This window comes from Cibotium barometz, chromosome 31 (assembly GCF_041138505.1).
Source record: "Cibotium barometz isolate CiBa-2024 chromosome 31, ASM4113850v1, whole genome shotgun sequence".
Taxonomy (NCBI): domain Eukaryota; kingdom Viridiplantae; phylum Streptophyta; class Polypodiopsida; order Cyatheales; family Cibotiaceae; genus Cibotium; species Cibotium barometz.
Genome location: NC_141076.1, coordinates 5,440,874 through 5,453,975, shown reverse-complemented (window position 1 = coordinate 5,453,975; position 13,102 = coordinate 5,440,874). Strand labels below are relative to the sequence as shown.

The 13,102-nt window shown below is 43.8% G+C and overlaps 1 protein-coding gene across 1 annotated transcript in view; it reads right to left on the bottom strand.

The window, feature by feature from the left end:
* Positions 1 to 789: 789 nt before the first annotated feature.
* Positions 790 to 13,102, bottom strand: part of ATH9 (ABC2 homolog 9) — a 77,230-nt gene continuing 64,917 nt past the window's right edge. The window contains exons 9-12 of the mRNA XM_086824648.1: positions 12,719 to 12,813; positions 12,357 to 12,536; positions 2,025 to 2,138; positions 790 to 1,898 (exon numbers count right to left, since the gene is read on the bottom strand). Coding sequence (XP_086680774.1) covers positions 1,713 to 1,898; positions 2,025 to 2,138; positions 12,357 to 12,536; positions 12,719 to 12,813 — 575 coding nt within the window. The 3' untranslated portion in view covers positions 790 to 1,712. The remainder of the gene's footprint in view (positions 1,899 to 2,024; positions 2,139 to 12,356; positions 12,537 to 12,718; positions 12,814 to 13,102) is intronic.

The following is a 13,102-nucleotide window of genomic DNA, read 5'->3' as shown; positions in this document are numbered from 1 at the left end:
TCTCACCAAAAAATCCCTTTGAGAACCAATGTTTAGTACATCTTTGCTCCTCTTTGATAAGCCCAATATCAAATCATAAAGACCATAGCAATCTGGGCTCTTTACTTTGTAGTCACCGTTAGAAGCTATGATGATATATAGTTCAATCTTATAGGCTAGAATCCAAGTCTTGACACTCTTTGATGAGACCAATAGCATCAAATCATGGAGCCCTAGGATTAGGGAAAGCATGCTGATATGGGTGGCTAAGGTGGAATAATAATAAAACACTTCTTTACGAATAACATTTAATCTTGCAATCTAGAACACCATATATATTTTATGAATAACATTTAATCTTGCAATCTAGAACACCCCTCATGAATATAGTGTGTCAATTATAAGCACTCATTGAAAGGTAATTGTTAGTTGTGATGTAATGGTAGCCTGAATCCTTACCAACTCTTCCTAGGCCTTACTTCTAACACGTCCAAATTACAAAAACCCTTGAAAAACCAACCCCCAATAATAAGCCAGCCAGAACAATCTGGCATATAGCTCCATGTCATGAAAGCAAAGTGCCAAGATAGCCATTGGTAGCTAAAAACGCAAAGCTCTTCAAATGGAATGCACTCTTCCATAACAGGGAAACTCCACTCATTTACATTAGTTGCCATTAAATATACGTGAAATACTTGGATTTTAAAGACATCCTGCTGAACTTCCAAATAAGGGCCAAACGCTTACATTATGTTGGACAAAGCATGGACATGTTAGCTGTGAAAAACCTGCACGATGAACAGTCCCATGCAAACCTCGACCATTTTTTTTTAAAAGAGCTTTTCAATTTGGTGTACAGGGAGCTCCTCTAAGCAATCACTGGTACAAGAGTTTGAAAACAAGCCTCCAGTATAGGACATCCTTTATTGAGTTCGGAGAACATTACAGACCCAGAATCAATGGTGGTAATCTATTGACACTTAATACAGCTTTGCTTTCAGCTATGGCCCATGCAAAAGGCCGTTGTTTTTCCGTTACAACATTGAGTCAAGGAAAAAAATTGTGCAAGTCCAATCTGCTTTTGATTCATATGGATCTGCTTTTGATTCATATGGTTTAAGGCCCATCATAACATACTACAAGCCAAAAACTTTTGGGCCAAAAGAATTTGTGATCTCAAAGTTTGGAATGGTGCAAGAATGGCATGATAACGGTTTCGAAATAGTCTGAACCCTCAAATTTATTAAAGCCTGCTCTGAAATCTCTCAAACTCCAGTTTGCAACACTTTGTAAGGTTTCCAGTAAAAATCTAGGTATTTGATGAGTCCTCGCATATTGAAATGAGTCCTTCTGATTGTAAGGCTTCCACATATGTGTTTGGTTGCTGCAAAACTGTCTTCTTACAGGCCACTTCAAGAATTATGGACGGATGGGTCCCCGTCCACATGCGACTGTCCTATGTGTTCGAACAATAGGCAAAATAGCCTTGTACTTATTTAGATCCACACTTCTCTTTCTATGTAGCTTGTCCAGCATAAGATTTCTGCCCACTAATTCCTGCTTATCCAGCATAAGATTTCTGCCCACTTGTACAAACTCTTTACAAGAGGCCTTTGAACTTGCTTTTCCCTCCCATTCATACCATGAAAATCTATGGCAAAGAATAATGACCCTCTACCATCAAATTCCTACTGCAGTTTCATGCTACAAGACAGCTTGGTTGAACTGTGACATCAGCAGATACAGATTCTCATGAGCCATTCCATGAGTCGTAAGATGAGTAATCGCATTTCTACTTTGAGCATATCCAAACCCGCAGCCAGTCTGGACCAAACACCTTTGTCCCTGGACACCCTTAATTCAGCCACAGCCCGAGATGATTCTCTCGCAATGATGACAAATGTGTTGATAGATGAGCCCTAACAAACATTCACGAACTATTATAATCATAAAAGTTGACCCAAAAAACTGCCTGCATGTATGTACAATACACTTGATTGAAAGATGATTGGGGTGATGGGCATAGAGTGAATATGCATGCATACAAGAGTATGATCCACTGCCCTTAGACAGTCGTTTGTCTTCAGCAGCAACAAAAGCTCCCGTGGTAATCTCTGAAGCAGCAGAGAGATCTCCGATACATATTGTGATGCATACATCTGCCAATTCAAAAGCAAACCATTTCCATATCATACAAAATCATTTGTTCTCTTGGTCCTGTGCTGCATGCTTGTGACGTGCTGAAAGAAAGCACCTCCTAAATGATCAGAAAACACGTCAAAACGATCATTTATGATGTTGGGCCTGTGCAGCATGCATGCGAAGCATCCAATCGAGTAACACCATAATGATTTGAGAGCTATGACATTTGGTACAGACAAAATGGAAACCTGCACGTATGATGCCCGTTATTTCATTATGGTCCTTTCCCATCAGTGAATTCGTTTTCCATGACACTACTGTATCAGATGAATGTCCCATGCCTCTAAAGATGTCATATACCCTCAAACAAAGAAAAAAATGATGTAGATCAGCCCAAGAAGAAAAGCAAGTGACATTATTGCAAAAAGCTAGGACACTACATTAGTGAGTGCAAGAAGAGACAAGCCAAAGAGAAGAAGAAAGAAAGTGGTTGACAGTGGACTCTTCTAATGCTCCTGAAAGCGAAGCTCATGATTGAACTAATTTTGTGCAAGATGATTGGGCTTTTTTGCTTTGTAGTTATGATAAATCACAGGAGGATGTGTCTCTCAATGTGAATGAGAAACTGGTCATTTGGTATTTTGACAATGGAGCCTCGATACATATCAACTCTATGAGGGATTTGTTTACGTCTTTGAAGGCAGCACCAAAAGGGAAGAAAATCACTTGTGCAAACAATTCTTCTTATCTTGTCAAAGGGATTGGTGACATCATTCTCACAACCACAAATGGTTCAGATATATGCATTACAGATGTACTCTATGTACCAAGCATAAAGAAGAATTTGTTGTCAATCTCCTCTTTTGCTAAAAGAGGCTATACAGTCCACTTAGAGGATGACAGGTGTTCGGTGAGAGATAGAGAGAAGGACTATGGAATAGTCACTTCTAGGACTTTGTACTAGGGCTTGTATCAATTAGATTCATTTGAGAAGAGACCACAAGATGTATGTATGGTTTCTACCACCACTTTTACCATGCACGAGGCAGAGTTTGAGAAGAGAGCACAAGATGTATGGTTTCTACCACCACTTCTGCCATGAATGCCAGATTTGTACATGTAAATTATGGTAGTCTAACGCTTTTGCAAAGGCATAAAATGGTACCGGATATGCCACATGTTGAGCTACCTCCCAGACATGTATGTGAAGGATGTACTCTTGGTGAAATGCATCGTAATGCTTTCCCAAAAGATGGTTCAGTAAGGGCTATCTGGAAATCACAGCTCGTACATAGTGATGTGTGTGGTCCTATGAGGACACCATCACTTGGAAAGCATCTTTACTTTGTGACTTTCTTTTATTCCACATCTCCTTGGGTGTACCCTCTTAAGGAAAAATCTAAGGTGCTTATGTGTTTTCAGCATTATGTTGCAAGGGCTGAAAATGAGACAAGTTGCAGAGTGTTGACCCTCCGTACAGATCAAGAGGGGGAATATATGTCAAATACTTTTAAAGCATACTTGCTTGAAAAAAGCATCAAGCATCAATGAATTATGTCATACATACCACAACAAAATGGTGTTGCAGAAAGAAAGAACATGTCTTTAATGTAGATGTCTAGATGTATGGTCAAAGGCAAGGGTTTGCCTCATAAGATTTGGATGGAGGCAATCATGTGTGCTACACATGCTTTGAACAAATGCACTATGAAAGCGTTGAAGTTCATCACTCCATTTGAGGCTTGGTATGCCAAAAAACCTAAGGTTGATTATCTCAAGACATTTGGATGCCTTGCATATGCACATGTGCCTCCACAATTACGAGGCAAATTGGATGACAAGGCAATAAAATGCATATTTGTGGGCTATAGCACTGGCAGTAAGGGATACCGTCTCTACAATCCACCACTCAAAGGACCTTTGAGAGTACAAATGTTGTATTTGCTGAAAATTCAGCACAACCATTGGATGAATTCCGTAGAGACTTCAAAAATGGCTCACAAGATATGTTTGAGGGACAACTCCCATTGGGTATAGATGTCAAACATGACCAGCCGTTAGAAATGCCCACTGGACAGCATGTAGGTGCTCAAAATCAGCCCCCAAAATCAGCCCATTGCACATCATGACATAGAAGCAGCAGTTCATGAAGAGCAGACAGCTGTGGAATAGGCTAGAACAATGCCTTATTGGCTGGTCCATACATTGCAAGAGAGTGAACACTCGGCTCGTTTGTAGAGTAGAACACGGGCAAGTTCTAGAAATGCTTGAGAACATGCAAATGTGGCCTGCATGAGAGTAGTCTTTATGATATAGATGGGCCAGATTCTTATGAAGAGACTCAAAGGATGAGCACTGGCAAGAAGCCATGCAACAGAAGATCCATGCGATTCAAAAGAATAAAACTTGGGATTTAGTGGATTTGCCTCTTGGCAAGAAGGCAATTGGTAAAAAATGTGTCTATAAGTCAAGAGAAAGCCTAATGGTACCATTGGCGGGTACAAGGCTAGACTTGTTGCAAAAGGCTATGCCCGGCAGAAGGGCATAGATTATGCCCCTACTTCTCGCATTTCCACTATCAGATGTGCTTTGGCTGCCCATCATGGATGGAAGGTGCACCAGGTTGATATCAAGACAGCTTTTCTCAATGGGGACTTGCAATAAGAGGTTTATGTGAGTCAACCCATTGGTTTTGTGATGCCTCACCAAGAAAGTAAAGTGTGTAAGCTTCACAAAGCACTTTATGGTCTCAAACAATATCCGAGAGGTTGGTATGAGAAGATTCCAAATGCCAAAAAAAATATAGAAACCCTGCTTTACGAAGATCCCAAATGCTCGCAATACTTCGCAACTTTCGTGTCCACTCAGTATTCCATATGGGGTTGTTGAGAGACCTAAAAAATCTGGCGAGGTAGACTGGTAGTGTACAGTTGATTGGTAGGATGAGAGAATCTTGCTACATCACTTGGGGATCCCTGGTATAGGTAGGGTAGACAATTAGATTCTCAAGTTATGCACGAGGGAGAAGATTTGGACATGGCCATTTTGATCTAGAGAGGAGTCCCTAAACTTATCACCCTATATGCACTCCTCGTATTTGTGCAAGGACGGTCCCTTAGTCATAAACGCTACACTGGGAGACCTTTGGTATTGCATTACCCATCCAGGTTCTTTTTTGGAGACAATCGGGAGATCCAACCGGGAGAGACACATATCCATGTTCCGGTTCCTCAAGCACTGTAGACTCCTCTCCTCCTAACCTTCCCTCACATTCAAGCTTGAAGCTTCATAGGTTGTAAGTGTAAAAAATAAAAACCGTATTTTATCGTACGGTATCCGAAAATTTCATATCGTACCAAAAACTCCCGTACGGTATCATATCATACGGTATCGTATCATACCGTATCGTATTTTCGTACCGTGACAACCATGCGTGTACTACTTGTGTGAGTGAGGTTGCTCCTTGCAGGTTTCTAACATTGGAGTCCTTGGATACATCTCCAACCTCCTCGAGACGAATAGAAGAGAGTGTCAGTTCCGCGGAGTTGATGTCAGCTATGAGGTTAGAGCTGCCTCGCAGCCCATCCCACCCCTTTGTCATGAATGAGAGATTAAAGAGCCAAAGGACAAAGCACGGATGGCCCAAGAAAAGCCAGACCAAGGGATTTTGCAGACACCCCATAGTCACAAAAGATGTTTCAAAGTTGGACAACAAAGAGACTTCTTTTATGTATGACTTCAAGCCAGAATCACCCCAGATTGCAAGGCATGTGCAAGCAATCTGGGACCTGACGGGTCCAGGCAGGCCCTTAGGAAATATGGGAAAAGACGATCCTGTGATCTCGTTCCTTCGTAAATGCATTATGCTTTTCTTGTAACAATTTGGAGGTTCCCTAAAAACAAGCCCAAGAGGTCATGAGCGCATATATAATCTCCCCAAATGATGTGTATCAATAGGGTGTAAAAGGTCCGAGTCTAGCAACAAGAAATCGCCATTTCCTAAGAATGCATCGACACTATTCATTGTGATTTCCATTTCTTTCATCGCTCAATTGTGTCACCGAAATTGGAGACCCACAACGATAGACCAACACTTCAAATATACCAGACAAAGCATGAATAACACAATGGAAGAACCATAAACAATTTAACAACACCGCACTGAGCCGGAACTGCCGGCCCCGCATAGGAACTTCTTTATTGAGAGAGAAGCTTTTACAATAAACCAAGGTGCGGATGCATACAGCACCGGATTTTCCACAAAGCATCAACAAATCTCTTGCCCAAATATCTATCCAGTGCCAAGATAGAACACAATACCAAAAAGCCATCTGAAAACTGTCTCAAAAACAGTGCCATGAATCAGCTCATAAACAATCCATAAAACAGCTCGGTACGGAGCCAAAAACAGCCCCGAACTCCGCACCAAAACAGCCCCAAAACTCAAATCATCCCTAGAAGAGCTCTCAAAACTATCCCAGATACCTCCAAAACAGCCCCAAATCTGCCCATAACAAGGCTAGAACTGTTGGCAGCTGTCACAAGTGTGGGTACAGCTATTGTACAGCTACTGTGCTACTGTACGGCCAACACCTGAGAGAGAAAGAACTGACGCCGCTGTACTAGCTGTACGGCCAGCGTACAAAGGAGATGAAGAGATGATGTATGGCCAGCGCAAGAAAGGAGAGAGAGAGAGAGAGAGAAGGAAAGCTGCAGTCGGCCAGGAGGATGAGCGCTTGATCATCAAAAACAGCCCCAAGCCTTACTTTAATAGAGTCAACTAGCTCAATAATAGCTGTGCTTTTCCTTTTAGCCCAAAATAGCTGAACTTTCCCAAAAAGTATCAAATTTATGCTTTTCTTGGCTTGATGCCCAAGTTTCAGCCCAAAATATCAACCTTTTGTGCTTTTCCCACGCTTGTAGCCTAAGTTTGCTCTAGGCACCTCCTTCTGTCCACATAAACATGCCTAGAATAATAATAAGTCCAACCCATCATTAATGATGTGTGAGCACACCGACTTTTTTTTTTCCCGAGAAAAAATCCTTTCATTAGTTATAAAAAACACCCACTGGGCTACAAAACCCCTCTCCTCCTCATAAGAAGGCAGAGTAGAGAGCCAATCAAGGCAGCTAGGGAGACTCTCCCTATGTGCAAAACAATACAAATAACAATACAAATAACTGACAGGCTATATCATACAATAGGAGGGGGGCCTCATCACAAGTGGGAGGTCTCTGAGAAAGCCCCGGTCTCAGCAGCTCCAAAGCTCGCAGGATGCTCAAGGCAAATCTGTCCTCCCATCCTCTGCTGAAGCCTGTCCTCATCTCTATGAAGATCCACCATATCTCAGGTGCCCAAGTGCCCCCTGCTGGGGTAGCTCTAGCCTGCAGTCGCTGAAATAGAAGCTCCTTCCAAGGCTCAGCGCTTGGAAGCAGCCCCCGAACAATAAGCTTCCCCAACAAGGCTCTACTCTGATCAACTGGATCTATAATGCCCAAGCCCCCCTGGGCCAGCAGAAGAGTAATAATTGCCCAAGCAACCTTAGCCCGGGCTCGCTGACCATCCCGCCCAGACCAAAGAAAGTTCCTGATCAGCCTCTGTACCTGGCTGATGCAAGAGCTCGAGAAGATCCAGCAAGACGTGATGTACCACATAGTCGCTAAAAGCACCTGATTTGTCACCACCACTCTCCCAGCCAAGGATAGCCGAGCTGTACTCCAATATAAAAGCTTCTTCCGAATGCGCAGAAGAAGCGGGGCGATCTGCTGCTCAGGTGACAAATCAAGTCCAATCTAGCATCCCAGATACCGCACTGCTGTGCCAGGAGGAATCCATCTAAAACCCGGGCCTGGGCTCCATGCCGGGGCGGGAGCCCTACTGATCCAAAAAGCCACTGTCTTGCGCCAATTGATCAATGCTTCGGAAGCCACACCAAAAACCTGTAGTAGCGACTGCTCTGCCCTCTGTAGATTGGCCTCCTAGCCATGCAAAAACAATCCCGTGTCATCAGCAAACTCAGAATCGAGCAGGTCTTCACCCCGGACTGGGAGCTGGAGTCCTCTCAAACCAACCTCCTCTGCTGTCAGATACATGCTCATAGCCTTTGCAAAGAAGAGAAAAAGGAACGGGGCGAGAGGGCATCCCTGACGGACTAATCTAGTCAACTCAAAACTCGGCCCCCGTCCTCCTGCCATCAACACCTGGCTACGACCCCAATCGACTCTATTGTATGCCTTCTCAAAATCGAGAAGCATCACGACCAAGTCCTCACCGAGAAATCTAGCTCGGGCTGTCGCCTCCCAGAAGGTGAAAATGTTGTCAAGGATACTGCGCTCCTTGACGAATCCTGTCTGGGTAGCATGAATCAACTCCCCAAGGAAGGGCTGGATCCTCAAACTCAAGGCCTTTGCTAGGACCTTGTAGACAGTATTAAGGGTCATAATAGGCCTCCAATGCCGAATATCATCTGACACTCCCTACTCCTTGGGGATAAGAAAGATCAAGCCCTCTGAAAAGCTCTGTAGCATCACCCCTGTGTCCAATTTTCCAAAACATACTGAAAGCCCCTGCGGAGGCCTGGCCCCAAAAGGTCCCAATAGCGCATAAAAAAGGCAGGCTTCAATCCGTCCTCCCCAGGGCAACTATGACACGGAAGGACCCTCAAAGCCTCAACAAGCTCATCCTTTGAAAGGGGCTCACCCAAAATTGTGCGCATACGATTTGTGACCCTCCTCTGCACATGGGCCCACACAGTTTGTCTACAAGCATCATGTGCCTCCGTGGCTGGCTTGGCTGAAAGCAGGTCTGTATAGAACTCAGTGGCAATGGCTCTAATCTCCCCGGGCTCAGTGGCTAACGATTCATCCTGCCTCCTGAGCTGGCGTACTCTTGCTCGAGCATGGCGGAGTCCAATGATCTCAAAAAACTCCCTAATCACTCTATCACCAAGTTGCGTCCACTGAGAGGCCTGGCGATGATAGTAGAACTCATGTCTCTGCTCCTCTGCCTCTCTAACCTCCTGGCGTGCCTGGCTCAGCTGGGACGCCACCCACTCACATGTAGGCAGCTGCTCCTGAAGACGCTGGAGCGAAGCAAGGCTATGTCTCAAGCGACGCTCCCGCTCTCGTGTCTCTCCCAGCCGTGTCAAGGCTATAGCATGCAAAAAAGAGCTGAGCTCGATGAGTCCCTGGGCACACTGGCCAATTGCATCTAGGTCAGAGCTCTGGCTATCATGTCCTCTCCTCAAGTGTCAAAATAACTGGCGCATGGTCTGAAAAAGAGGTGCCAGTGAGAATGCCAACGGAGCCACCACGCTCCCCGAAACTGTCGCCCACATAGAAGCGATCAATCCGTGATAGATTAGTCCCTCCCTGCCGCCGGCGATCCGACCGAGAAAAACTAAGACTGTCCTGAGAGCGGGAGAAAGCCTCATGCTGCCATGCTTCAGTGATCCGCAGTGCCATACAAAATCGCTCCCAAGCGGCAAGCTCCGTGCCGTGCACTGTAACATGACTGCCTCCGTATCGGCCAGGTCCAGAACTCTGCTCTGGCACTAGCATGGTTGGGCGCATAGACATTGAGCACACCAAAGTGCTCATCGTGCATCCTCAGAATAACATACTGTGCTCTACCAAGCACAATGATCCCGCGATCCACAATGGCCTGCCGCCATACATCCGCAATGACCATACATACTCCTCCCTGCCTACATGCAAACGTCGTATACGTCTTGTTCCTCCATAATTATGATTTGTCGTACTTTCAAAGTTCACTTTATTATTATGATGTGCCTACATGCAAACGACTATACGTCTTGTTGCTCCATTTCTGCCTCTTCGTGTACTACTTGTGTGAGTGAGGTTGCTCCTTGCAGGTTTCTAACATTGGAGTCCTTGGATACATCTCCAACCTCCTCGAGACGGATAGAAGAGAGTGTCAGTTCCGCGGAGTTGATGTCAGCTATGAGGTTAGAGCTGCCTCGCAGCCCATCCCGCCCCTTTGTCATGAATGAGAGATTAAAGAGCCAAAGGACAAAGCACGGATGGCCCAAGAAAAACCAAACCAAGGGATTTCGCAGACACCCCATAGTCACAAAAGATGTTTCAAAGTTGGACAGCAAAGAGACTTCTTTTATGTATGAAGAAATTAATTCCAATCCACGACTTCAGGCCAAAATCACCCCAAATTGCAAGGCATGTGCAAGCAATCTGGGACCTGACGGGTCCAGGCAGGCCCTTAGGAAATATGGGAAAAGACGATCCTGTGATCTCGTTCCTTCGTAAATGCATTATGTTTTTCTTGTAACAATTTGGAGGTTCCCTAAAAACAAGCCCAAGAGGTCATGAGCGCATATATAATCTCCCCAAATGATGTGTATCAATAGGGTGTAAAAGGTCCGAGTCTAGCAACAAGAAATCGCCATTTCCTAAGAATGCATCGACACTATTCATTGTGATTTCCATTTCTTTCATCGCTCAATTGTGTCACCGAAATTGGAGACCCACAACGATAGACCAACACTTCAAATATACCAAACAAAGCATGAATAACACAATGGAAGAACCATAAACAATTTAACAACACCGCACTGAGCCGGAACTGCCGGCCCCCCATAGGAACTTCTTTATTGAGAGAGAAGCTTTTACAATAAACCAAGGTGCGGGTGCATACAGCACCCGATTTTCCACAAAGCATCAACAAATCTCTTGCCCAAATATCTATCCAGTGCCAAGATAGAACACAATACCAAAAAGCCATCTGAATACTGTCTCAAAAACAGTGCCATGAACACACCGACTTATAAACATTATAAGTCACTTTATTGCTAAAAATCCCATGGTGCTGAATTTCTGATTAAGAAATGGAAGAGGATCGTTCCCCTCATTCAATGGCAGGGATCTCCCAAAATCACGAGAAATTCATTATTCATGTATAATGTTGGGTGGTCCCCAGTTTTTTTCCCTCCATTAGCCCTCATTGAGCCCAAAGTGAGCAAAAGACTCAACAACAAAGGGATAAACAGATTTGAGGATTTCTGGGATGGTCCTCTTCTGGGGTGGAGAGATGAGGATCAGCTATCACTCATGTATGGTCTCTCAAGGTTTGATAAGAATCATCTGCATGTAATTATTGGTAAGCTCAAGACGCTAACTATCAATACTTCTAAGCTTACGGAAAGGTTGATCAAAGATTGGGGGTGGACAGATAGACTTCCCTGGTCGGGAATCAACTGCCAAGTTTTATCAGATGTTAATGCAAGAGAGGAGAGATTTTAAACATTTCAATACAATATGGAAAGTAGCTTGGCCGGACAAATGCTGAGAATCCAAATGCAGAAGAATTTGGGGATCCAAACTACCAACACATGCTCAGACTTTTTTGTGGAGAATCATGGTTGGGGCTCTTCCGTTAGGCTGTAAGCTGATGATCAGAAATATGGCCTCATGGAGCCATCAAGGATTTCAAGCATGCCTTTTGGGATTGCCTGGCATTAAGATCCTTTTGGACACAGCTCTCTAAAAGGGGGGGAGGAACATTTTTGGGCTGCAATGTACATGGTCCCATTGGGTTTTGGGTAAAAAAATTGGTCCAGCAGAGGAGAGTAATAGCTTTTTTGGATTTGCAAGATTTACATGCCTGTGGGAGATATGGTCTACGAGGAACACTCTGGTCTTTGTTAATGATGGCATGCAAAGTGTAGATCCTAAGAAAGTTATTTGTTTAGTGAAAGCTAACATTGCTAGTCTGGTGAGTATAAACAGACCGGGGTCAAATACAATGAAACTACTCACTAAGAGGGTTTTGGATTGAGCAGTTTCTGTGGGTAGTTCTTCTCTTGATTGTTTGAGAAGACTATCCCACAGTTTATATGTACTCTTTTCTTATTATTAATAAAAATACATCTTCACTATAAAAAAAAAATCCCATGGTGCTCATGCTGCATAGCCATCTTTCAGGCCAAACTTTGCCAGCAAATGCTCCAGCTTTCTTGTGTGAAAAATCCCCGTTCACACCTTGGCTCCAACCAGTGTGTGAAACACTTGTGAAGAGACCAAATGGTGACAAATTACCACGAAAGGTTTTTTTTTTTTGGGGGGGGGGGGTATTAGCACGAGGACTCAAGATTTAATGAACTTATGACCAAAATATGTTGATGTTCTTGCTCACAAAAAAGACAATATATAATGCTCACAAACAAGTAGAAAGCTGAGATATCAAGAATGAAAAGAACAACCTGGATTTCTGATTTATCCTCCTCTGTTCCATCGAGTTTCAAATGGTTGATATCCTGCTGAACAATCTTCTTCCATGGTCGCATCGTCAACACACCCGCAAAGAGAATATACAAGTCTTCTCCAGCACCTAATTTGATACTTTGCCGCTTAATCTCATCTACGTTTGCAAATACAAGTGCCTGCTCACAGATGTTCCATCTAATAAGTGCTAGAAGAAGCAAGGAGTATGAAAGAAAGAAAGAAACACGAGGGCTTGGACCCACGCCTGCACATGCCCACACGTTTAGGGTCCTGCCTCTATTGATACCACAGCTACCCATATGAAACAGCTTCCAAGATGAAAAAGAGACATGCATGATACCTTCCATAATGCAGCATAATCTTTTCTAAGTGTTGGATTGAGCTCTTTGTACAATCCATGGTCCAATAACACCAATCGTGGCTGCTTCCTTTTACCTGAAATGCAAATCCATAATTTGTTTAGTAACATGATATGATTTGGCAACAAGTGACTGGCGCAATCCGTCCCACATACAGAACTAGGTACAGGTATTCAAGTTCCTGCAATAAATGCCATATGCATAATGCTCAAGCCTTGAAGAAGACACCGGAAATCGTCATTGTACAACCCAAAGAGAGGGGAAAGTGGGCGCGCTTGTCTCACTCCAATAGTGCTCACTTTGCTAGAGAGTCCTTGCCCTTTGCAAACCAAAACCCTTTAATTGCTAATATTATGCTATTATGC